Genomic DNA, 27437 nt, shown 5'->3' with positions numbered 1-27437 from the left:
TCCTTACCTCCTCCTTGACTGTGAATTCAACTCTTTTACCTCATAAGCAGGACACCAGAGAGGATTTTCAAACACTTTAGGACATACGACAGTACTGAGCTCTCCTGATACTGACAGCAGGGTTATGACTTATACTAGCAAGACAAACCCAAGATTGCAAAATGAAATTTGATTACTAGTTGTAATGACATGAGCACCGCATGAGATTTTGATGAGCAGCTCATGACAGGTCTAGGTAGATTTTTTTTAAGAAGTCCCTTCTATTTGTTTATTGTACAGTGTTCCACTGAGATCCCCTTCTGCTAAAAAGCTTTTACTCTTTTCTGCATGGAACTCAAATGAGCAGCACTAGTTCAGGGGGTTGAATTGGAAATGCAGTGCTCCTGCTGCTTGAGTGTAAGCCAGCTGACCTTTGGAGCATTTCACACTACTTAAACCAGCCTTCAGGGACTGTGTGCACTTGTTTTGCATGTTGTATTTGCACCAGTTGAACATAATCTTACTGTAAAGACACTTGATTTTACAAAAAAAACGTCCCTGGCGAAGTCATAAAAAAGCACTATGTCATATAATTCATGTTCCACAATTTTTTTTGCTTTTTTATATTTTTCACTCAAAAAGGTTTGGCTAGTTCGTAGTGGTAGTGCGCAGGCTTTTAATTAAAAGCCTGCACAGGCAAGTGCAGGCTTTTAATTAAACAAAACAAACAAAAAAAACAACAACAACAACAAAAAAAACCCACAAAAGACAAAACAAGCATCATGCATAGAGTAAAACAAGCTCTAGGGAAGCCTGGTACCAAACACACAACATGCCATTCACAACAGACATTTAGGAACTAAACAAGGCAATCTAAAAACTTAAATAGGGACACTAATAAAAGAGAAACACAAAAATTGTGAGTGCAATCAACAGAGCATGTGACTGGGTCATGTGATTTGTAGTAGTCTGATTGAGCTAATGGTTAATGCAGCACTGATTTATTACAATGACAACTGATCTAGTGACTGTGATCTTTGTTTTTTGTTTGTTTGTTTGTTTGTTTTTTGCATGAAGACCTCATAAACTTGCCACTGGAAGGATAGTTAAACTTGTAATAGTGTTTTGTGTGTATTTTTCCATAAATATTTTTTATACTACTCAGAAATGAAATGAAAATAAAGTATTTTGGTTTTATTATTATTATTATTATTATTATTATTATTATTATTATTATGCTGCCATAATATGAAAAGCTATGGAATGGGTCACAGCACATGCCATTAAAAGACTTTAGTATCTTCCAGTGCTGAACTGGAGGAATTTCATTACTGTGACATTTTAGACAGAACAACAACCACAACTCTATTTACTCACTCATTTGCCATAACACTACCACTATTACAGTGTTGGCTAAAGTGTAATCCAAATTGACATTTAAAAAAGTCGGTACCGGCTGATAAAGGCAATTTTTCATGCCATCGGCCATCAGCCGTTTAGAACCATCCAATGATCAGGGCAGATTATATCCTGTCAATCAAAATAGGGTGGGAAAACATCGATTTCGTGCTATGTGTAAAGATGATGTCTCTTGTGGGGATGACAAAACTGCAGTTTGTAAGCTCTGAGCTACTAAACTTTTACACCGGATGTGAACAGCAGTGAAACAGGAGTTTCGGCATTTAGTCAATTTTTTTTTTTTTTTTTTTTTTGCCGCACTACTTGCGCTGAATTAAAGCGTAAGTACACCGTTGAAAGATTTCAATGAAGGTCAGTTGACAAAAAAGTATATATTGCACAGAAAAATATATTTGTAGAGTAGTATATTTTATATCCAGTTACTGTTAATATATAGAAAAAAGTTTATATTATATATTACTACTTTGATGTTCAATGATAAAGTAGAAATGCTTTTGTTTATGTTGAGTGAATGTGAGCCTAACATGAGGTTTTTTAGAATTCAGTCAAGTAATCCTGTTAATATGAATTAATAACATTCAATAAGTTAAGAAATTTTACTTTAATCTTCAGAATTTAGTTAATGTGTTAATGTTAATTAGAGTAATGTGTTTTCTGTTTATGTGACCAGTTACTGTGAAACAACTTGCTGAAATGGAGAGAATAAAGTTTTTATTTGCATTTCATTCAGAATTGTGGAATTAATTAATATTAATTTAAAAGAAGGCATAAAAGGCAGAACTATCGGCATCGGCTGAGAAATTTAGTATCGGTGCATCTCAAAAAAAAAAAGCTTCCCTAAAACTGTTGCCTAGGCAGTGGTGTCAAACAACGTCAATTGATATATTTTATCTCCTTGTGTTTTTTTCCTCTCCAATGGTCTACTAAGCTTGGTCAGATCCAGGCCCATTACAAATCACTTGTTTTGCAAGCAGGCTAGCAGTATGCGAATGAAATTTGCTTATCATTTCTCTTATTTCTATTTCTCTGACAGTGGACAATGTACTGCAGGCTCCCATTATCACCAAGCAGCCCGGCAGCATCGTATTCCCAGTGGACTCCTTGGAGAAAAGTCAAGAGGTTGTGTTTAGTTGTGAATCTCAAGGACAGCCTCCACCATTTTACAGGTGATTTTTTTGTGTGTTTCTACCTATGATGACTCATTAACTGGCACTTTCAAGCCCAATCAAAAAGGAATCAGGGAAGAAATATTTACTAAATTAATACAGGAAGGTTTAGTACTTTCTTTAGCCTGTTAATTATGTAGAATTGAGGTCGGGACCTTTTCTGTCATTTCTAATTATTGAAGTAGACAGGCTAGTTTGCCGAAAAAAATAATGTCACATTTTTAATATAATCACGTTATTTAATGAAATGATTATACAATTTACAGTATGATGTAATATACCACTGTTATTTGCATTAATTAGCCACTAGTCTGATTTTAAAAATATCAAGAAATAAAATGGACAGTTAAGAAACAAAATACTGTTTGAAGAATGCTTTTTCTTTCCACCAATCAAAAGACATGGGTACGAGCTTGTATAGATGTGTGATTCTTCAAGACTTTGAAACAGTGCGACTTTTCAATCACATAGTTGATTAATTTAGCAAAAGCCAAGTATGTTCTGTCTACGCCAAGTGTCTTGTACGGATTAATGCTGTTTCCTTCACTGCAACAGCTGAGGTTTCTGTGTACAGACAGGTCAATTTTACTCCCCCAGGATTGAGGTAGCCTAATGGACGATCTAATAAGCCTCTTCCCGTTTCCTGTCAGCTTGGCCAAATCACCTGGCCTCAAGGTGAATGTCTTCCTCCTGGCAGCTCCCAAGTCTATCACTTTCAAAAGTCATTAAACTGCAAACCGTTGCGCTATGCCTGCTGCACTCATTATCGTGCTGTTAGCCATTTTAGCCTGAAAGGCTAATTCCTCTGATTACCTTTATTTATACCGTTATGCATATTGCCTTCAAATACAGTACATCCATAAAACATGTACCATTCTCATTTTGAAACAATGTTGATGAGATCGCATGTGCATGTTCTCATATTACTCCACCAGTGTCTCAATCCGATAGAGCCGTTGACACTACAGACATACAGTACCAAACTTTATGCCTTTTGCACAGTGGAGTATGCTTTGAGTTTTCCCTAAACAATGCACAAAAAGTGCAGTCTCCCCCCCCATAAAAACTCTAAATGAGCAAATCAAAATGTGAATCTAGAATGACTGACAGTTGCGTTGTGATTGAACTCTTTGATATTAACTGTCCTCTGGAAGCTCCACCCCTTTCTCTCATCTTACATTAGTAATATCTTGTCTCTTGGTTTTCCCGCTTGAGATATGCACCGACACAACACCCTCGCTTTCTGTCAAGGTCAGTGAAGAATGTTTTGAGTTCATTAATGTAAAAATCTAAAAATGTATATTCAATACACATTAGACAAGTATATATTTAATATCAGTTAAAAAAAAATTATTAAGGGTGACAATAGTCAAAAAGACAACTGAAATATTAAATTAGCTTACAGCGAAGTGTAAAATCTAACACAGTAAAAATCATTTTAATGGTAATGATAATTAGAAAGTGATTAGCAGCCAGTAAATTTTCTCCCATGGGAAAGTCTTCAAGACAGACGTTGCAGTGACAAGCTGTGGGTTTTTTTTTTGTCTTATTAACTTGTCATGTTTGTCAAAACCTATGAGGTGACAGAGGTTTTCTGTGACTTTGTCTTTATATGAACAACAAAAGAATGAACAACTGTTAGTTATCATTATTGGTTGACTGATTGAGATGGTCACTGTATTTTTTTTTTTATCTTTACCTTGTAGAGTTGTAGAAGATATACACAGTGTTTCATAAAAGTGTTATAAATGCAAATTGAATTACCAGGTTAGTTTGATGGAATTAATAATGGTTTTAAACTACCAGAGTTTAGCAATTAGTCCTATTAGTCCTTTTGACTAAACTGAGTGTATCTCAATGCTCTTAGCTTAACTTTTATTATTATTATTATTATTACAATTACAATTATGAACTAGTGTTCACCACATGAATACTAGTTAAAGAAATATTAAGAAATATAATAGATGTGAGAAACTTAATGAATAATGAAAAAATGGTCAGATTGTAGTCATGGATGTCATTGTCTTTTGTTTGGCTTTGTTAATTCTCTCTCTCTCTCTCTCTCTCTCTCTCTCTCTCTCGCTCTGTTTTGCTCTCCTTTTCTTTGCAATAACATTGTACTGACACCAGTACTGCCTTATCTGACAATGCATCTGCAATGAAATGTTGTTAATGCCAATTTTCTTTCAGTGAAATTTCTGGTGTGAAAACATGTTATTGAAATATACAAGCTGAAGAAAGAAAACTGTCACATACACTGGATGTCCTGTCATCGAGCATTGTGTTAAGCACCAGGTGGTCAGCTCTGTCTTAACACAGACTTGGGTTACATTCACACGTACACATTGTGTAGTTGGACAAAAATTGTGCCACTTGCTCATTCGCAGCTCACAGATTGTCTGATGCGGCAATGTTTTTTTTTTTTTTAAATGTAATTATAGGACAACAGTCCTTTAAGCAGCTTAAAAATCTTTTAGTTTTTATGTCTCTGACCAAGGTCCAATAATTTTCCCGCTGCATCTTGGTATTAGCATGTAGGAGCTAGGAAATCACTAAAGTGTGCAATGCCTATTCCCTCTAGCAGAATTTTGTTTCAACCCTAATCTAACACATTTGCTTTACTGTTCAGATTCCTCTCAAGACCTCACAGCCCGATTAGTTGTGTTACATTACAATTGGAATTAAACTTCCCATGAGGCAAGTCCACCAGGAGCAGAGCTTCATTACTAGTTAGAATTGATCGTAATAATGGAAGTAATGCTCCATTTTGATGTTGTTAGTCTTAATATTGAGTCTGCTTTCACTCTTATATATGTATGTGTGTGTGTGTGTGTGTGTGTATATATATATATATATATATATATATATATATATATATATATAATGTACTCAGCAAAAAAGAAATGTCCTCTCACATGCTTTTTTTGTTCAGCTTTCATTTCCTTTTATATAATCAGGTTTATTGTCAAAATTTACAGACTTTCAACAAATCAAAAATAAGCAATTTAAATAGTTCAACACAATGATTGCTTCAAGTGGTTTCCACAAATTCAACTGAAAATACAACTTATAATGATTTTCAAAATTATTTAACCCCTTCATTTAGTACTTAGTAGAGCACCCTTTTGCTGTTATGACCTGCTGCAGACAAGATGCATAGCTTCTGGGAGCATTCCTGAGGAATCTTAGCCCATTCATCCTGAGCAATGTCCTCCAGTTCAGTAATATTCTTGGGTTTGCGTGCTGTACCTGCCTTCTTCAAATCTCACCAGATATTTTCTATGGGGTTCAAGTCAGGTGACTGTGATGGCCCTGTAGAATCTTCTAGTACTTCTTCTGCAACCAAGCCTTGGTGGAATTTGAGGTATGCTTGTTTTTTTTGAGGTTTTGAATTTGAGGTATGTCCTGTTGGAAGGTCCAATGATGCCCAAGCTTCAGCTTCCTCGCAGATGGCATGACGTTTTCTGCTAGGATTTCCTGATACTTCAATGAATCCATCTTGCTTTCCACACGCTGCAGGTTTCCAGTGCCAGAGGATGCAAAGCAGCCCCAGAGCATCACTGAGCCATTACCATGCTTGACTGTGGACAGAGTGTTCTTTCTTCATTCGTTTTCCATCATGCCAAAAAGTTCCATCGCTCCACAGAACAGAATCCCAAAACTTCTGTGGCTTATTTATATCATTTTGAGCCAATTTTCTTGTGCTTTTGGGTCAGTAGTGGTCTACGTCTTGGAGTTCTGGCATGGAAACCTTCTGCATTTAGTATGCGCCTTACTGTGCTCACTGAAACCTCTTGCTGCAGGTTTTTTGCAGTCACTCAAAGGTTTTTCACAATTTGCCTTCTCAGAAATCTGGTTGCAGCCATTTATCTGCCCCATTCAGGTATTTCATACATTTTCTGCCCCTAGACAGTTCAAGTATTTAATGTGCATGCTCAAGCACACCTAATGCAACTAATGAAGCCCTTGATTGGTTCTATCAGATGTGCTTGAGACAACACCTGTTTTGTATATTTGTGCTGTTGTGAGGGATTCTATTCAGGGGGTGAATAATTTTGAAACTGGAGAAATCATTATAAGTTGCATTTTCAGTTGAATTTGGGGAAACCACTTGAAGCATTTGTTGTGTAGAACTATTTAAATTGCTTTTGTTTGATTTGTTCATTGCAAACAGCTGAAAGTCTGTAAATTTGACAATAAACCTTATTTGCAATGGGGGTTGAATAATTTTGATTGCAACTGTCATGATTTCCCCTTGCGCTAAGTGCTGTAGCACGCAGCATGCTCGGAACCCTGAAGCGCAAGCTCGATGTGCAAATTCAAAGCGTGAGCGCATGCTTCTGGGTTTTCAGTGACCTTGACTTTGTTTACATTTGACACGTACATCTGTGATGATTTCTGTCCTGTCTCCGCCCCTGTATTTTCATTGGTTGTTTCCCGTATGTGTGTCACCATTGTTCTCAACTGTCTTGTGTTTCACCCCTGATTATATTTGCTATTTAACTCTCTCGTGTATCTTCATCTAAGTCACGGGTATTGACAAATATAATGTGCCTAAAATAATAACACAAAATAAATTCTGATCCCTCATGTCTTTATTGAACACACTCATTCAACATTCAAAATGGCAGTGAAAAAAGTAAGTGAACCCTTAGAATTAATAACTGGTTGACCCCTCCTTGGCAGCAATAACCTCAACCAGGTGCTTCCTGTAGCTGTGGATCAGACCTGCACATTGTTCAGGAGGAATTTTAACCCATTCTTCCTGGCAGAACTGCTTTAGCTCAGTCATATTCTTTGGACGTCTCATGTGTATGGCTCTCTTCAAGTCATTCCATAGCATCTCTATTGGGTTGAGGTCTGGGCTCTGACTTGGCCCCTCCAAAAGGCGGATTTTGTTTTTCTGAAGCTATTCTGTTGTGGATTTGCGCCGGTGTTTTGGGTCATTGTCCTATTGCATCTCCCAACGTCTACACAGTTTCAGCTGACGTACAGACATTCTCACATTATCCTGAAGAATTGTTTGATATACTTGGGAATTCATCTTCCCCTCAATGAATGCAAGCTGGCCAGGCCCTGATGCAGCAAAGCAGGCCCAAATCATGATGTTTCCTCCACCATACTTTACAGTTGGGACGATGTTTTCATGATGATATGTCGTGCCCTTTCTACGCCAGATGTAGTGCTGTGTGGTTTTTCGAGATATTTCAATCTTAGTTTCATCAGTCCACAAAACATTTTTCCAATACCGCTGTGGAGTGTCAACGTGCTCTTTTGCAAACTTCAGGCGTGCAGCAATGCTCTTTTTAGTAAGCAGTGGCTTCCTTCTTGGTGTCCTGCCATAGATACCCTGCTTGTTCAATGTTTTACGTATTGTAGACTCATGAACAGAGATGTTTGCCAGTTCCAATGATGTCGTCAAATCTTTGGCTGTCATTCGGGGTTGTTTCTTTACCTCGTTGAGGAGTCTTCATTGTGCTCTTGGTGTCATTTTGACTGGGCGCCCACTTCTTGGTAGTCCAAAAGTATCTCCATTTGTAGAATGTTTGCCTAATTGTAGACTGGTGAATTTCTAAAGTCTTTGAAATCACTTTGTAACCCTTGCCAGCTTTATGTAAATCAACAGTTCTTGATCGTAGATCCTCTGAAAGCTCTTTTTGGCAAGGCATGGCTCACATAAGTGTGTGCTTCTTGTGCTTTTTGAGGGGTTTGAGGGGTTTTTATCAGTCAAAATAGCTGTAGTCCACACCTCCAAACTCATTTTCTTAACGAGACTCCAGGTGTGCTAAAACCTGACTCCAATTAGCTTTTTTGAGGTCATTAACTTAAGGGTTCACATATTTTTCCACAAGCACTGAGTTTTTTTTTTGGTTGTTCTCCATAAAGACATGAGGGATCAGAATTGTTTTTGTGTTATTATTTTAGACACATTACATTTGTCAATATCCTTGACTTAGAAGAAGATCAGATCACATTTTATGACCAATTTATTCAGAAAACCATGAAATTCCAAAAGGCTCACATACTTGTGCTTGCCACTGTATGTACGTCGCAAAGTATTGAGTGTTATCACAGTATCAAGCGTTTGTACCCTGTTCCTCATTTTGTTTCATAGCCTTTGATCCTGTTTCTAGTTTCTAGTCACCTGACCCATTGCCTGATTCTGACCATGCTTTTGTTTCACGATTTGGATTTGTCTGCCTGCCTCTCTTTTATAAAACTCTTATATGCAATTGCATCCATCCTAACCTCCATTAGGTGATTTACATGACAGCAACTGTAGATGTGTTAAACAATTCACATAGCAGACCACCCAAGTTTTAGGTGAGGAAAAGTATAGGAACAGATCTTAAGAAAATCAAAGTAAATAACGCTTAATATTTGGTTGCATCTGCTTTGTATCATTTCCACTAAGACCATACAATTCAACTTTGATCTCATCAGACCAGGTCAACTTTTTCCACATTTGTTGACTCTCAACATGCCTTATGGCAAACTCCAAAATGGGATTTCAGTTTGCTTTTTTCTCACCAGACTTCCATAAAGCCCACTTTGTGGAGTGTAAGGGCTATAGTTGACCTGTGAACCGCTTCTCCCATCTGACCAGTGGATCTCTCCAGCTCCTTCAGATTTACCCTGTCCTCCTGCTTACTTAGCTGATTAATGCCCTCCCTATCTGTTCACTAACTTTTCGTGGAAAGCCTCCTCTAGGCACAGCAATGGTTGTGTCATATTCTTTCCATTTTATAAATTTAGATTTAATGGTGTTCAGCATGATGTTCAAAGTTTGAGATTTTTTAAATAGCTAAACTCAGAAATATATTTTTGTCAGCACCCTAAAAAAAGAATTTAGCACACACAGATTATCAGAAAGTTGGCATTTTATTCAACATCTGTCAAAATTACCCATAGATGTTCCATTAGTTTTTAATGAATATGAAGTAGAGACTACCACGACTAAGTGAGTAATTTAAGGAGGAAACTATCACTTACATATGTTTAACTTATACTATGATAAAATAATGTCAAATATCAGATAATATTCACTTTGTCCCAAGACTAGGCCTGATAATTATATACACATGACATTTACTGTAGCATAATCCATTGTAACATCTTTCCTGACAGAGGTTAAACCTGTCAGACTCTTTCAACAAGCCATTTTACTGAACTTCTTGTCATTTAAAACGAGCAATATATTGAGTGCTAAGTGGTTCAATCTGTTTATATTATATTATCAGGTGAATTGCACATTGTGTGTCTACACATTCTTTTATGCCATTTGTAATCTCAGAATAAATATTACTGTACTATATTATTTTATATAACTATCCTGAGAACTTGAGATATTGTGATAGGCTACAGCATGTGCAGAGGTGCTTTTTTAAGAGAAACACAATTTTGCACGCACAGTTTTGTTTATGTGCAAATAGTCTGCCTCTTGCTTTGTTTAGGAAAATGTAATGCACGTGTGTACAACAAACAGAGAAAAGCAAACATTGAGTTGTTTTTACAGACATCACATGACTAAGGCGGTATATAGAAATGACCAACAACAAACCATAACAGGATGAATCTGTCTATTTGTGTCTAATATATTAATAATTGCCGTTCTAGCCCATTATCAGAAATACAAAATATGCTTATATAAATAAAACCATACACTTTCCTCCATTCTGTTTTCAGTTAACATTCTATGCACACTGTCAATCGAAAAAAAGTTAATATAATGTTTTGAAATAGATGCTTTGCACATGAACGATGACTTAGATTCCAAGCAAGAGCAGCATGGAATTTAGCGATATTGATTTTTGCGTTTCATTTGCTTTAATAAGGGAAGAGAAGAATCGGCTGCCATCATGACTGAATTACATCCTTCAGTGATCAGGCAAATTTGTGCAATGATCACCTAGCCCTCTATAGAGCTCAGGCCTGCCAAATGCTCACTGCACCTATTAGTTTTAATTGCTCCTCCAGTGTGATTAAGTCCCTTTTTGATGTGGTTTGACTGGGTTTCGAGCAAGATGGATGAGTAGAGGTTGTGCTCTTTATTGTGGCCCAGTCAAATTCTGGCTCAGTGGTTGGATGTCAGAGATCTGTTATTATATTCACACATGAAATATTTCAGTCCATAGTCATTAATGTACAATTTAGAGTAAAATGCTAGATATGATCATGTCATGATAAATGAGTTAATGAGCACATTAACTAAAAATGCTAATGTGCATTAAAATAAATGTCAAGTAAGCATGTGTTTAATTTTCCTATAGAAGCAGTATTAGCATTGAACCAGTGTGTACATATGACCCAATACAATAATTTGGTCTTTCTCATGTAGGTGGAAGCTCAATGGCACCAGCATTGATCCAACATTTGATTCGCGCTACACTCTCTTTGGTGGAAACCTTCGCATCACCCGGCTGAACAAAGACCAGGACTCTGGGATCTACCAGTGCTTTGCCTCCAATTCATTTGGTACCATCGTAAGCCGCAAGGCCAGCCTTACCTTTGCATGTAGGTTGCATGCTTTATCCATCATTTCTCTTTCAGTCTTGGCCCATCAAGGGTTCTGGGGTTGCAGTGGCTGTGATAATACTTGTGTCTGTTGATTGCAGCATTAAATGTTCAAATGGAAATGCCCCCTTTTTCTATCAAAGGTGGGAATCTGAATTTTTCCACCAGTTAAATCAGTCAAGCAATCAGTCTATAACGTGTGTGATGCAGATTAGGCAGGATGCAGTGCAAAAACAGGCAGACAAAACCAAACAAGAATAATCCATAATCAATACATGAGAAAACAAGCATGGGCCAAAACCAGGAAGTAAAATTAGACATAGAGAAACTGGGTATATGTGGGAAAACCAAGGCTCCGTAGTGCACTGTAACGTAGCTGGCAAAGTCATGGGAGGGTAAAAATAAACAAACAAATCAAACTAAGAGGACAAATTTGTGAGACACTCAAGAGATTTTCAGAAAACAAATACAGTGACAGCATTGTTGTTCTGTTGTCACTGCCATCTATGCTGTTATTGAAATGCATTTGCAACACAAATCTGAGTGTTCTGATTCTGCTCATAAACAAACAAATAAATAAATAAATCTATCCAGTACATACATACATACATACATACATACAAATAATAATGCCTAATAATGTGATTTGGCCTTGGTGGATTTATTCTAAATAATACCCTTCCAACCCTTTAGTATGATTCCAGGGAGTTACGCACTTTCTGTTCCTTAATTGGTCCTGCAGTCTTACTTGACAGCACTGACAGCATTGACAGTGAATGACTGTTAGCCCCCTCAGATTTCACTGTGCATTCCTGCATCCACATCCTACTCATTCATAGTCAGCTCTAGAATTACTGGCAGCCTTCATGAAAATGGGAAGAAATTAATATATAAAAATGAATAACACATGCAGTGATATATTGAGCTGAAACAAATGGGGATGCTGTGGAGTTTTATTTTAACACAATATTTTTTAAACATAAGAAAGTTTCCTTAATTTATGCAGGGGTTTTTTCATCTGGGTAAAAATGTTTTTCAGAAATAAGGATAATATTTGGTGAAGCCTCCTCTGGAGAGGATAACAGCACTGAACCTCTTCTGGTATTGTCTAATGAGGTTTGAAAACACTTGTAGTCCAAAACATCTTGGACTACTCCTCCATGCATAAAATTGTAAACGCCTAAGTATTATGTTTCTGAATGTGAACGGAGCACTTAAATTCACCACATGGTTTTCAGTAGGTGTCAAATCACATATCACATATCAGGTCGCATTGCAAAATACAGATTTTGTTCAAACAACCAATTCTGTGTTGACTGGTTTGTATTTTGTGGATCATTATTATGAGGAAAAATCCATCTATGGCAAAGGCTTAACCTCCTGGCAGTAGCAAGCTGGTTTGGGCTTCCTCACTATGCATGTGTTCTATATGTTCATGCGTCCTCTACATGCTAATGTTGTTATTGTTCCACACCTTTCTATAATTGCCCAGATTGTGCTTAGTGGTATTTTTAACTGCTTATGTGCTTATATATATATATATATATATATATATATATATATATATATATATATATATTACCTTATTTATGTTGAAAGCCCATTGTTTGCTCCAGTGGTGATGGATAACAGGGATCTACCGTCACACAAAGAGAATTGGCTGACAAATACATCAATTACTCAGACTCCTGACCTTACATGGGCGCAGATTGTTGTCATGAACAATTTGGCCTGCCTACCATCTATCTTCTTTATTACTCGTACTATAACTTAATTAACTCCAATGCGTGATGGATCAAGAGAGTAATTTTAAGGGCAGCTGATGTTATGAGACAGGGTATTTTATAATTCGGTCACTTAATGCAGGAGAATTTAGGGGGAGTTGGGTGGTGGATGTGCGAGTACAGAGAATCGTGAAACGTGGTGCAAATTCATTTCACTTATGCATTTGTTAGCTGGCTGACTAGGAGCTCTTTATCCCTTATGTTGTGGTTACAGGCTATTTTTTAGCAGAAAAAAACAGAGATGTTATGGTGGTTCTTTGGAAAATATATTCACTATCATTTTTTTCCCTCGACACAAGCATGCAGTTTTAATTAGTCATTTATTTATTACTTTTATATGCTGAATGGTTTAGTCTATATCATCAAGGACAGTTATTGAAAACTCTTTATAATACATCTCTCATGGTGTTTGCCCATGTGGGCTACAGAAGTATCAGCAGAACAGGTTATAATTAAAGAGACATTTTCTCTTGCTGACTATAAATGTGTGTATGTCAGTTTTGTCCCCTTTCCTCTCAGTAGGGTTATTCTGGCAGCACATATATTGAAAAACTTGCATATAATTGTAATTATCAATGTGTGCGGTGTTTCCGAACAAACTAATTGAGTTCTGGGATTCACTAAGGTGTTTTAATTAATGTGTTAATGATAGAGAAGAGTGCACTGTACCTTTATCATGTTTCTTAAGTGTCATTACCTTCAGAGGACCTTGATTTGAATTATATTTCCCATGGTTCAGCTATCAAGTTCTACTTTTACTTTTATCAAGTCCATGGTTATTAAACATACTAGTAGATACTGGATTTTATATATGAAAGATAATATGGGATATAATGCAAGATTAATTCTAATAATGATTTCGTGCTCTGCTTGAGTCATTTGTCAACCTTTTCAAGATGATTTTATATACACATATCTATTCATTAAGGTAAATTTGTGGAAAATATGCAAGCCATAATTATCTCATTATTTGCTCCAATTGTCATGACTTTGCCATGCTGGGTAATTAGTGGGTTATTATCTTAATCAGTTTAATCACCTTTAAGATTGCAGAGACAGTGCAGTAAAATTCTCCACACAAGATAAAGATTTAAGAGGTACATAATACACCTGAATGCCAATATAAACTGTTTTAATCACACTCAATGTTTTAATACAAATACAGCAATAACTCATATTTATGCCCGGGGGGGGGGGGGGGGGGGTAAATAAATACTTTTCAATGTCATCTTTTTTTCAGGATACCTTTAAACTTCTTTTTCACATTTCACATTTCATTTTTCACATACCTTTCATGAAAGACATTAAGTTGAAACAAAGAGGAATTGTAGAGACTGTATTCATCCAGAGATTTCCAGCAAAGCAAAAGAAAAAAATGTTGCGTATGCATAAATGATTTCACATTCAATACATTTATTTCTTATGAATAATCTCAGGGTCATTATTTTTGCCTTTCATTTTAATCATAAATGTGTTTCATAATGAATGTGCTTGATTGGTATAAGAGTTCAACTTGGCCTATTTGTTTATTTCTTTTCAGTAACATACCGTCCTCTGCACTATTATTAATTTATGTTGTGTACTGCAGTGATAATATTGTATTCAAGACTAAAGAATTCACACAAGCATAACTAGCATAACATAGGCTTGCATTTTCAGAACAAGAATTACATAATTTGATTTTTTTTCTCAGATTGGCTCATCCTAATACATTGTGTCATATAAATGGCACACACAACACACATGCCTAAAATGACTTATTATTAGATTTTTCTCCTAGATCTCTATTTCATGGTATGAATGTGAGAAATAAAGCTAATGTATGAGAGCTATGAATGAGAGCGTCGTTTTTGGGTATATGTAAGAAGTTTGAGGTATATGTAAGTGAATAGGTGAATATGAGAGTGTTTTATGTATGTGAAAAGTACAGTTAGTAAATTGGGAGTATAATTTTCACTTGTGTAAAAGTAGCATTTAAATAATGGCTTTAATGCCATCTGATTTTCATATCTTCAAGATCTCTTCTGTGAGGCATTTACATGCAGTGCCAATAAAAGTGATGCAAGTCAAGTGGCAAAGCCAAAGCAGCAGGGGTTTCAGTCCTGGATAAATTAGGAGAGGAAGGAGAAGCATCTGCAGTCTCTGCTTCAAAAAACATGAATCTTCAAGTACTTACACATCCATATATTTTGCAAAGAATAAAGATGCATGAATACAGGTGCACTAATGTACTTGTACTTTGGTCCGTTTTTCAGAATTACTATAAAATTGTAAAAAGATTAATCCTCTTGGATTACATTTGTCTCCATGGCTAAGAATTAAAACTGCACCTCTAGATTATAAGGATTTTTCAGTGAAGGCAAAGATTATTGTTTCATTTCATTTCATAAAACTCTAAGTTTGCCCTGCACTGAAAATACATAATTAGGCCCAAACAAGCTGTGTTTATTGAAAAGCATGTAAGACATAACAGACCCTGTAGTGAGGCTAGAGATCTGACTTGTGACAGTAAGGTTATTCAGGTTAATGTTGATTACTATTGATGTGTTGTCACTAGTTTTGCAGCAGTTGGTGTTTCTGGGATGTATTGGACAGTGTTTCAGAACAATGAATGTTAGCAATGTTTAGGAAATGCATGTTGTAAGACAGTTGTGCAGATAATTTATATTGATTGTGAGACAGAAGGAAAGATGAAATAGCATGACCTGATTAAGGTTTTCATAAAACACTGTATTACTTCTTCACAAGGTTATAGAAAACATTAATTGTCCATAGAGCTGTGAATAAAACATGGTGGTGCATGTTTGATGTCTTTTGTATTCTAACAACTAAAATAGCCTTGTAATACATACATGACAAGTTGAAAAAGCCGTACAAGTACAAATCACTAATGGAAATTTCTTCCTCCAGTTTTAGTTGTCTACTGAACCAGTCGTTGCTTTTTCTGTAGTTATGTGTATAGGCTCGTTTTTTCTTCCCTTTTCCTTCCTCTCCCTCAGTCTCTTTTGAAAAGCCTCAGCTGCATCCTAGCCTTAGGTGCCCTATTGAGGATGGCTCTCAGGGCAACTCATACAACAATGGTGCCTTTGCTCTTTTTGGGAACGACAAGAAGCAACCTTGATGTCCTTTGCCAAAAAAAAAGAAGAAAAAAAGAAAGAAAAAGAAGCCTCTCATGTAGATGGTGATAGTGAGTGTCTGCCTGTCCATCTGAAGATGGCTTCATGTGTCCATCTTTTGGAAACTTAAATCATAAACATCCTTTTTATCTCTTTCCAAAATATCTCCCCAAAAAGATACTTTCCCCCTTTTTGTGTAGTAAATTAATTCAGTACCTTAGATGTTGAATGCGTTTGTCCACTTTGTTCTCGTGGGCTCTCCATTTTCTGACTTCTGTCAGGCTTTTATCTAACATCCTGTCCTCAACCACACATGAAAGTGCCACTCCAGGCCTTTGTTGCTGCTCTATCATCAGCCAGATTGGAACCAATAGACTTGCAATTGCGAGTGTATGAGTTCTTCACTCGCTCAAACAAATGAGTTATGTTTCTGGTTGATAGAGAAAAGAGCAAATACAAAGCTTTTTCTCCAGATTTTTTTTTTTTAGGTTAGAGAATAGAGTTAATAAAAGGTACTGAGGATTTTGCACATCGGTATTTAGACCTCAGATCTAACTATGGACATACTGTGACATACCCTATTTAGAAGTTACACAAGAATTATGAATGTGAATTGAAGTTACACAAAATTCCGAGCTTGGACTTAAGCCCATTTTTCTTGTAAGAGATCAGCTTAGGTGAGGAGCAGTATTAAGTAAATAGTAATATTCTATAAATATTTATATTATATTATGACCAGATTGCTTTGCATTCACTGAATGAATAGTGTCATTATCTACAGTAAATATAATTCTAGTACATCATACATTAAAAAATGTGAATTAAACCTCAAGTTTTGGCCAGTACGTTAAACCAGTGTTCCCTTTCAAAGGGAACTTTGATTTTGCATTTAGCATAACAGTATGGGAAGCGCCCTTCCGCGCGTGACTGGTATCTGAAGCTTGTGTAAAATCATGCCTCTATTTATAGGCCTGCCATGATCAGGTGACGTGGCAATTAAGCGCGTCACATTATATATATATATATATATATATATATATATATATATATATGTATATATATATATATATATATGGCACCTGTGAACCATGCCACCAGCCTTATTATCTTCAGCGAGACTGCGTGTCTGTTGTTTGTGTGACAAAAAACGCTTCCACTTGATATTTTCTAAAAATCTCTAAAATTTTCTATCCCTTTTTTAGAAAAAAAAAGAAAAGAGAGGGAAATAATGAGCAAGAAAGAATTCAGAAAGTGTGTTACGCCTTGCTTCTGTTTCATCACGGGAGGAGACGGACACGCTATCTGTGTGAAGTGTTTGGGCGTAGAGCATGTGACAGCAGCCCTCCAGGGGTCTGACTGTCAGCATTGTGAACATTTCACGATGAGGCAGCTCCGCTCTCGACTCGCTCTCTTTTCGTCCGAAGGGAGTTGGGTTTCAGAGCCTCGCGGATTTGGGCCGGCCGCTGCCGAGGCAGCCAGCCGGCTAAGGTCGTGGGGTTCTCGTATGGATTTGGAAGAGGAGCCAGAGATGAGCACTGCTCTATCTCTTGCTCTGTCTTCCGGGTCTGGCTCGCCACCTGACTTTGGAGCTCGCGTCCAACCAAACGGCCCATCATATCGGCCATTCAATGGGTAGCCTGGTTGTGGCAGAGAGGCATCTATGGCTCAACCTTTCAGGGATGGGGGACAAAGATAAGGTCTCCTTGCTGAACACCCCTGTTAAACCTTCCGGCCTGTTTGGCGGCGCGGTTAATGCCATCGCCGACAGGTTTCGAGAGGCAAAACAGCAAACGGCAGCATTCAGCCAGTTCCTTCCCCATCATGTCAAGTTCGCCCGGGCCTCCATGAGTGGACCCTGGGCCAGCGCTAGTGCGAGGGAGGCTCAGAAGGCGAGTGTGGCGGCCCGCCTCCCCCCGCAGAAAGCCAGGGGGACCGGGCATCCACAGCCACAGCCTGCTAAGAGGCCTGATGTAAGAATGATCATAAAAGCAAAGCAGGCAAGGAAGGAACGGTCCTGATGGGCCACGGAGGGACGTATCAGGGGACATGAGGTTGTTAGGGCAGATAGCCCCCAGTGCTACTGTAGGGCCTGCCCTAGCCAAGGCCATCCCACGTTTTCAGCCTTCTCTTGTCAGCGAGCTGTCACAGGGTGACGGAAATCTGATGCTTTCCCTCCAACGAAATGTAGAAAAGCTAACATCACTGAAAGACCATTTGGCGGCGTGGAAACCACTGCCAAATGTGTCTCCAGGGGGTCTGCCTACCATAGAAAAGGGTTACCGGGTCCAGTTCAGAGCTCGACCCACCCGGTTCAGAGTTGACTGACTGATTTGTCACAGTTGTCAGCACAGAGCAGAGCCCAATCTTAGTGCAAGAAGTAAGTTCCCTTTTGGACAAAGGGGCCATAGAACATGTACCCCGTTCCCTAAGGGAGGGAGGTTTTTACAGCCGTTATTTCCTGGTCCACAAAAAAGATGGGAGTATGCGGCCAATTTTAGATCTGCGTCATCTAAACCACACTCTTCGGACATACAGGTTCAAGATGCTGATTCTCAAACTTATCATGCCACAGATTCAGTCCGAAGACTGGTTTGTGACGATAGATCTGAAAGATGTATATTTCCACATAGGAATATCGTCCAGTCACAGGAGGTTCCTGAGGTTTGCGTTTGGAGACAACACATACCAATTTCAGGTTCTTCCCTTCGGGCTAGCTTTATCCCCTCGCACCTTCACAAAGTGCATGGATGCTGCTCTGGCTCCCTTGAGACTCCAAAGCATCCATGTACTAAACTACCTGGACGACTGGTTAATTCTAGCACGAGGGAACAGGCGGTTTAACATCGAGATGTTGTTCTCTCCCACATGAGGAGCTTAGGGCTCAGGTTGAACCTCAAGAAAAGTATGCTTTCTCCAGTGCAGAGGACAACTTTTCTAGGGGTTATAAGAGATTCTACTACGATGAGGGCTTTTCTATCCCCAACACGCGTAGGATCGATCCTATCAACTTTGAGCAAGATAAAGTGAGGTCTAGGCACCCCCTCCAGTCTCTATGAGAGACTGTTGGGCCTTATGGCAGCAGCAGCCAACATCATACCGTTGGGCCTATTGCACATGAGACCGTTTCAGTGGTGGTTGAAAAGTAGGGGGATTCATCCGAAGATGAAACCTCTGAGAGTAATTAGTGTCACGCGGCAATGCCTATGTGCTCTGAGTATTTGGAGGTGCCTGCAGTTTCTAGCCTCGGGTCACACTCTAGGGGCGTCTCCTTACTGCAAGACGGTAATGGCAGATGCGTCCCTCACGGGCTGGGGTGCAGTCTTAGATGGCGGTCCAGCTCACGGTCTTTGGAGCGGCCCTCATCTGGAGTGGCACATAAATCTCCTAGAGATGCGGGCCGTATTCCTAGCACTGAAATTCTTTCTTCTTCAGTTGTGAGGTCACCATGTGCTAGTTGTGTCAGACAACACAGCGGTGGTCTCATATATCAACTACCAGGGAGGGTTACGTTCATGCCCCCTGTTCAGGCAGGCGCAACTAATCCTTCTCTGGGCAGAGGGAAAGTTCTTGTCAATGAGTGCAATGTACATTCCGGGCAGCCGGAATGTAGGGGCAGACATCCTGTCGAGGCAGGGGCAGAGGCCCGGGGGTTGGAGGCTCCATCCACAAGTGGTGGAGTCTATATGGCGGAGGTTCGGACAAGCGGAAGTGGATGTGTTCGCCTCCAAGGAGACAACACACTGCCCGCTGTGGTTCACCCTCACTCCTCCCGCACTATTGGGGCTGGACGCCATGTTGCACACGTGGCCGAGGTCACGTCTATATGCTTTTCCCCCGATCGCTCTGCTCCCACAAGTTCTAGTGAGAGTTCGCCAAGACCGTCTACGTCTGCTGCTAGTAGCACCTTATTGGCTAGCTCGAATATGGTTCTCAGAGATAATTTCCCTGCTCGACGGTACTCCTTGGGAGATTCCAATCCACAGGGATCTACCGTCTCAAGCCGGAAGGCTGATTTATCACCCTCGGCCAGAACTATGGAAACTGTGCATCTGGCCCCTGAGGGGCACCAGCTCATAGATTCTGGTCTCACAACTGAGGTTGTAGAGACCATGTTAAACTAGAGCACCATCCAGAAGAAAATTGTATGCGCTCAAGTGGCGGCTTTTTGTCTTGTGGTGTGACGAATGTCAGCTAGGTGTGACGGAGACCTCGGCTGGGAAAGTCCTAGGTGCACGGTCCCTGCACAGAGAAACACACGGCGTAGAGGGACTGGGAGTGGAAATACCATGCTGTGCGCTTACCTTGGATGTGTAGGCAGAGGCACAAGATGTTTCCAGCGCAGTTTGTCGCTCCAGCAGCTGGACCTGCTTGTCGAGTAGACCACGGATCTGCTTCTCCACATCCTCCAGTTCCAACAGCACCATGTGAAGCTCGAGCGAGTCCTCATCTGCACTCAAAACCGGAGAAACAGCAGACATATCTGCTTTTTAAACAAAACAGCGGTAAATGAGAAATGTGAAACGTAAACAAGGCTAGCGGTAAGATGATGCTAGCGGGCTACGAGCTAGTCGCGGATGTTTGTAAGAACAGATCAAATTTAGCGACAGTGCAGCGTTACGATTGTTTTATCTAAAGTAGTGTCAGTTATATTTGTATAACGTAAGGTAAATAATTTAAAAGTATAGAGATTAGAAGAATTAATATAATAGCATCAGCTCAAAGGACGCTGCTTCCTGCTTGACGCTGCTTCCTGCTTGACGAATATGGTTTTCGGAGATAATATCCCGCCCGACGGCACTCGTTGGGAGATTCCCATCCTCAGGGATGTGCTGTCTCAAGCCGGAGGGTTGATTTATCACCCTCGGCTGGAACTATGGAAACTGTGGGTCTGGCCCCTGAGGGGCACCAGCTCATAGATTCTGGTCCCTCAACTGAGGCTGTAGAGAACATGTTAAATGCTAGAGCACAATCCACAAGGAAATTGTATGCGCTCAAGTGGCGGCTTTTTGTCTCGCGGTGTGAGGAACGTCAGCTAGACCCAGTGAACTGCGCAATAGCTACAGTCCTGGAGTTCTTACAAGAACGTTTCTCAGAAGGGTTGGCTCCTTCTACAATCAGGGTTTACATGGCCGCTGTTTCGGCCAGCCATGCCCCTGTTGATGGAGCCTCTGTGGGGCAACATCCTCTAACTTCGAGGTTCATGCGTGGTGTCAGACGGCTTAGGCCCATCTGCAGGCTGCGCATAACTTCCTCGGACCTTTCTGTGGTCTTGGAAGGTCTGTCAGGGGCCCCATTTGAGCCCTTAGAGTCAGCCTCTGAGAAGCTTCTGACTCTAAAGTTAGCTCTTCTGCTGGCCCTGACATCTCTCAAGTGAGTGGGAGAGCTACAAGCTCTCTCTGTTGCCCCTTCCTGCCTTGACTTTGCCCCTGGATTAGTCAAGGCCTTCCTGTATCCTAGGCCGGATTATATTCCTAAAGTGCCTTCATCTGCTGCCCATCTCTGTACTTACGTGCCCACCCTGTGGTGTTGCAGGCCTTCTGCCCTCCTCCGTTCCTCACACCGGAACAAGAGAGGATTTACCTGCTGTGTCCAGTAAGGGCTCTCTATACTTACATCCACCGCTCCGGCCAGTGGCGTAAGTCGGAGTAGCTGCTGGTCTGCTTTGGCGGCGACAGTAAAGGTGATGCTGTGTCAAAGCAGCGCAGCTCTAATTGGATAGTGGAAACAATCTCTATGGTTTACGAGGCACGTGGTCTCGCCATGCCTCTGGGCATAAGAGCTCATTCCACTAGGGCGGTCGCCTCCTTGAAGGCTTTGACTAAAGTGGTATCCTTGCAGGATGTGTGTGCTGCTGCAGGATGGTCTACGCCACACACATTCATTCATTATTACAGCCTGGATATTCATTCCACCCTGGGCTTGAGTGTCTTGCAGTGACCCTCAGGCTTGGGTCTTTTTGAACAGGCCGTACCCTCGGTATGACGGAGTGGGTATTCCCATTCCCATACTGTTATGCTAAATGCAATGTCGAAGTTCTCTTTGAAAGGGAACGTCGGGGTTACGCATGTAACCCTGTTCCCTGAGAAGGGAACGAGACGTTGCATAGCTTTGTCATACCAGGGCATGCCTGTGAATTGCGTCTTCGCTTCAGATAATAGAGGCTGTCTGCGTTGTTCACAGGTGCCATAAATATATATATATATCATGCGACGCGCTTAATTGCCACGTCACCTGATCATGGCAGACCTATAAGTTAGAGGGATGATTTTACACAAGCTTCAGATACCGGTCACGCGCACAAGGGCACTTCCCATACTGTTATGCTAAATGCAACGTCTCGTTCCCTTCTCAGGGAACAGGGTTACATGCGTAACCCCGACGTGGGTTTTTTTTTGCATGTTTTTGCTGTAGTAGAAAAGCAGATAGTCATATTTGGACATTTGTTGTTCAGCTTAGTTTTAGTTTTGGTCTCCATAGCTGTTCTTGCTACTATCATTGCTTTAAATCCATATTGTTAATATCCAGACAAAGACTAAGCAGAATATGAAACTTTTGACACATACAGGGTCCTAGTTTAACATAACACCAGAGCAAGAATAAGGTATAAAGTCACAAAAGAGCCAAGGACAACATCAAAGGACCTGCAGGCCTGTCTTGCATCAATAAAGGTCACTGTTCATGACTCCACTATCAGAAAGACACTGGGTAAAAATGGCATCCACGGAAGTGTGGCAAGGTGAAAACCACTCCTAATCCTGAAGAACATTAAGGCTGATCTGAATTTTGCCAAAACACATGTTGATGATCCTCAAACCTTTTCGGAGAATGTTCTGTGGCTTGTTGAGTCGAAAATGGAATTGTTTGGAAGACAGTGCCCCCGTTACCTCTGGCGTAAACCAAACAAAGAATTCGACAAAAGAACATCATACCTATGCTCAAGCATGGTGGTGGAAGTGTGATGGTGTGTGGATGCTTTGTTTGCTGCTTCAGTGCCTGGGCAACTTGCAATAATTGAGGGAAACATTAATTCTGCTCTCTAACAGAAAATCTTAAAGGAGAATGTCCAGTCTTCAGTTAAAACTCAAGCGCAACTGGATTATGCAGCAAGACAATGACCTCAAGCATAGGAGTAAGTCCACCTCTGAATGGCTCAAAAAAGCTCAATTAAAGTTTTGGAGTGGCCTAGTCAAAGTCTTGACTTGAACCAATTGAGATGCTCTGGGAGGACCTTAAATGGGCAGTTCATGCTCAAAAGCCCTCCAATGTGGCTGAACTAAAGCAGTTTTGCAAAGAAGAGTGGGCCAAAATTTCACCACAGCGCTGTGAAAGACTAATCTCCAGTTATCATTAGTGTTTGGTTGTAGTTATTGCTGCTAAAGGTGGCACAACCAGATTTGAAGTTTAAGGAGGGAATTAGTTTTTCACATGGGTGATAGGTGTTGAATAACTTTTTTTGCTTCAATTAAAAAAAAAAAAATAAATAAAAACTGCATTGTGTGTTTACTCAGGTTGCCTTTGTTTATGTTGTATTTCTGTATGTATGTATGACTGAGACAGCTATAGTTTTGGTATTTTTTTAATGAGTGAATGATCTATTTGTAAACATGGGCTGGATTAGAGTGAAAATTATGAAAGGTATGGTTAGCTTATATTCAAAAATAAAAATTGCCATGTTTTCATGCAAGACTTTACATTGAAATTTTAGTGGTTAAAAAAACTGCATGATATGAAGTGTGTTTTTATCTACTTTTGCACTTTAGTAGTGTCCACTAACAGGTGTGAGCTCTCTAGGACATCATGTTTATTGTATTGAAGTTGGGTGGCATAATTAGTGAACATCCAATTAATTGGTTTGTAAGAAATGTGACTATTAAGCCTTAATTTCAAGTCATGAAAATGCTATTTTACCATTGTGTCACTTTTAATATAGGTTTTAAAATACCAATGTGCTGGCACATTTCATCAATGCACATGTATGCAGGCCTTGTGGTTTGTGAAAATTGTATATCATAACGTACTAGAAATTGTCTCCTAATGTATAGTAAAATACACATCAGTAGTATTTTTAAATTGCTTGTATTACTGTATTAGGTTATTTTATTACAATAGGACATCTTATGCATCTAGAATAGCAAAATGTTTAAGAAACTTATGCTCTACTACTGAAATTGAAAAAAAAAAGAGCTTGCCTAAGTCAGCTTATTCAATTTATTATGCCTAACCAACCATCTAGATAGTTGTGACTGGCATTTTGGACTGACAACATTGCTGAAAATAATCTGCGATTTTTAATTAAAAGTCCAATCGAACAATCCTTATTATGATGACCACTGTGAGCATGTTTTGTAGCACATAATGGATATTTATTTTCATATATGTGAAATTGTTTTTTTTTTTTTTTTTTTGCATTCCCCAGATTGTTAGGAAGCAGGGGTCAGTGTGTAGTGTCAGTCATGATATGGCAGTCATGGAGCAGATATGGTTAATAGCCTTGCTCATGGGCCTAACAGTGGCAGCTTGAACCCCTGACCTTCTGGTCAGTAACCCAGAGCCTTAACTATTGAGCCACCATTTTGTATAATGAATATTCAAGGCGTGAACATATTTTAGATATATGCAATATAATAGAAAAGAGCTGCCACTACTTCAAACCGACTAGAAAAAAGTCAATAAGAGCAAAGAACAAGTTTGCCATTTCAGTTTAGCTTCACTTCTATATTATACACCTCAGACTGCACTCAGCAAAGAAATGTGTCACTTCATGGTCTGTTTATTATCTACTGACTGGACACAACTTTGCACATAGTCAGTTGATGCAAGAAAGCAGTAAAACAGTGTCTAAGAACAATCACATTCTAGAAAGGCTTTCATGGAATTCTAAGCATATGCAGGCATTGAGGGTGAGAAGCTCACTACATGTCAGGGGGTTAAAGAAGTGTGACAGTATGCAATTAAGTTCAATGGAGTTTAATCAATCTAGATAATTTACAGTGCATTTAAAGAAAAGCAGTTGAAGTTTTAAATAGAAAGCACTTATTGCAGGGTTAGGTGACATTAATGCATGCTCCCATATTAATGATGAAAAAATGGCTTTTCTTAATAGGCAAGAAGTGTCTGAAATTGTTGTTAAATCACAGTGGCTCCAGGGTTAAAGAGGGACTTATGTTTTATGAAATAATTAAGACAAAGCTACTTAGTGGACTTCCTCTGGCCAATTTAACACATATTAGCTGACCTTCATAAATAACTCTTCATAAATCAGTGATCTCTGTAATTTTGCATTTAAATCTGGCCCTAAAGCAGAACCAGCCAACAGCAGAATACAGTCTGTTACAAATTAAAGGAAAACAGTTGGTCTGTTATTCAATGGGATTATTTTTCTGGCATGGTTTGGGTATGCTTGTAAAGGGAAGAGTCACTGAAATTAATTCAAATTATTTTGACTGACCACTTGTAGCTTCCAATGAAACATTTCTACCTCATGGGAGCGGTCTTCTAAATTATATACACTGGTCTTCACAGTCACAATAAGACCCATTTGACCACCTATGGAAGATTATGTCCCAAGTGTTAGACAGTGCTCTCCACCACTATCATCAAAATACCAACTGAGGAATCTTGTGGAAGAATGGTGTTTAATTCCTCCAATACAGTTCCAGTAGCTTGTAGAAACTGTGCCAAGCTGTTCTAGTGGCCAGGGTTAGACTGGGACAAAAATCCAGGCCAGGAGACTGCCTAGGCCATCCCAAACACCCACAACAAATTTTGAGACACTTGACCACCTACTGAGACCCTTGACCACCCCTGATCTGCCCATTCATGCAAATATCTTATCAGCCTCATGAAGTAGCAGTGTAATGTATAAAACCATATACGCACAGGTTAAGACCATGTTAAGTTCAAAGAACAGGATGAGGGAAAAATGGGACCATGGCATGGTTCTTGTGACAGACAGGGTAGTTTGATTATTTCAGAAACAGCTGACCTCCTGGTATTGTAACACACAACAGCCTCTAGAATTTACACAGAACAGTGCAAAATACAAGGAACATTTCTGTTGGCTTTGTTTGAGCTGACAGTAAAGGCTGTCTTCTCTCTCTGCCCTTTCCCTGTCTGCTCCACCTGGTGGCTTCTTATCCAGAAGATGAGCATGAAGATGAGGTGAATGATGACCAAAAGTATTGCAAGGCTAGTGGGTTCATGATTTATTAACCTATCATGTTTCCCTATACGGACCAAACATAATTTCTAGGAACTGCAGTATTTGTTACAACTGCAGGCAAAACACAAGCAAACAAACAAACAAACAAACACTAGAAGGCCAAATCAGTGTTAATCTGGCCAGGAGACCAGGATTTCTCCCAAATTCGTGGAGGTCCAACACCTTACTAAAATACTTTGTGTTGATTTTCCCCCCTTTAATTTATCAGACACCTATGTGATCTCAGGTTATTTTATAGCTAGTGTTACTTATAGTCTTCTTGTGCTTACACTGAATAAGCATGTTATAAATTAATGCATTGCCTCCAAGTATTTCTGGAACTCTTTCCGAGTGGTCCTTGGCTCTTGGGCTACTCTTCTGACTATTCTTCTGACTCCCTGGTCAGAAATCTTGCGAGGAGCTCCTGTGCATGGCAGTTTAATGACGGACTGATGTTGCTTCCACGTGCGGATAATGGCCCCAACGGTGTTTACTGAAGTATTCAGAAGGTTTGAAATACATCTGTATCCGATTACATCAATATGTTTCACAATAATAAGGTTCCGAAGGTCTTGGCAAAGCTCTTTGCTTTTACCCATCATGAGATGATTCTTTTGTGACACCTTGGTAATGAAAAGTCTTTATATAGACCATCAATTTACTAACCCAGCTGATATTAATTTGCACAGATAGGAGATATAATTACTTATGGATTTCAGTTGGTTCCTTGCCTTACCTTGCCTTTGAGAATTGCTTTTTCTTAGCGTGTTCAATACCATTTTTCCTGTGTTATTCCACTTTATTACACATAACTTTATTTATCGAATTTATTGTTGTGAATTCTTTATATTTCCAGATTTCTTGAGTTAATACTGATGTCTGGTGAAAATTTCATTTGAATACCCTCATTGGAAATATATTTACTGAACAAAATGTTGACCCGTTCAAGACTTATTTCCCCCACTGTAAATGTATGTATAAAACATAAAAAAAAAGACTTCTCTTTTGATTGCAATGCTTTTCTCATGCTGTCTTAATGCTGTCTTTTCTTGCACCAAGCTCCAACTAAACCAAGCTCAACTAAATCACCCCAACCATGTGGCTAAGTGTGTCATGGTCTGATTCCAAAAGCTATAATAATGCTATAATTTCAAAATGTATGTTTGGCACAAAAAATCACATCAACAAAAGAACACCACACCTATGGTGAAGCATGGAGGTGTCAGCATCATGCTTAAGTGCTGCATATCTTCAGCCA

The 27437-nt window shown here is 39.4% G+C and overlaps 1 protein-coding gene across 1 annotated transcript in view; it reads left to right on the top strand.

Annotated features, from left to right (window-relative positions):
• cntn4 (contactin 4) overlaps positions 1–27437 on the top strand; it is a 284000-nt gene that overhangs the window by 65730 nt on the left and 190833 nt on the right. Inside the window, exons 3-4 of the mRNA XM_053636675.1 lie at positions 2432–2564; positions 10903–11078. Of these exons, the coding sequence (XP_053492650.1) occupies positions 2432–2564; positions 10903–11078 (309 nt within the window). The remainder of the gene's footprint in view (positions 1–2431; positions 2565–10902; positions 11079–27437) is intronic.

Source organism: Ictalurus furcatus, chromosome 11 (assembly GCF_023375685.1).
Source record: "Ictalurus furcatus strain D&B chromosome 11, Billie_1.0, whole genome shotgun sequence".
NCBI classification, from domain to species: Eukaryota; Metazoa; Chordata; class Actinopteri; order Siluriformes; family Ictaluridae; genus Ictalurus; species Ictalurus furcatus.
The sequence above is the reverse complement of the archived record's forward strand: the minus strand, read 5'-3'. Positions and strand labels throughout refer to the sequence as shown.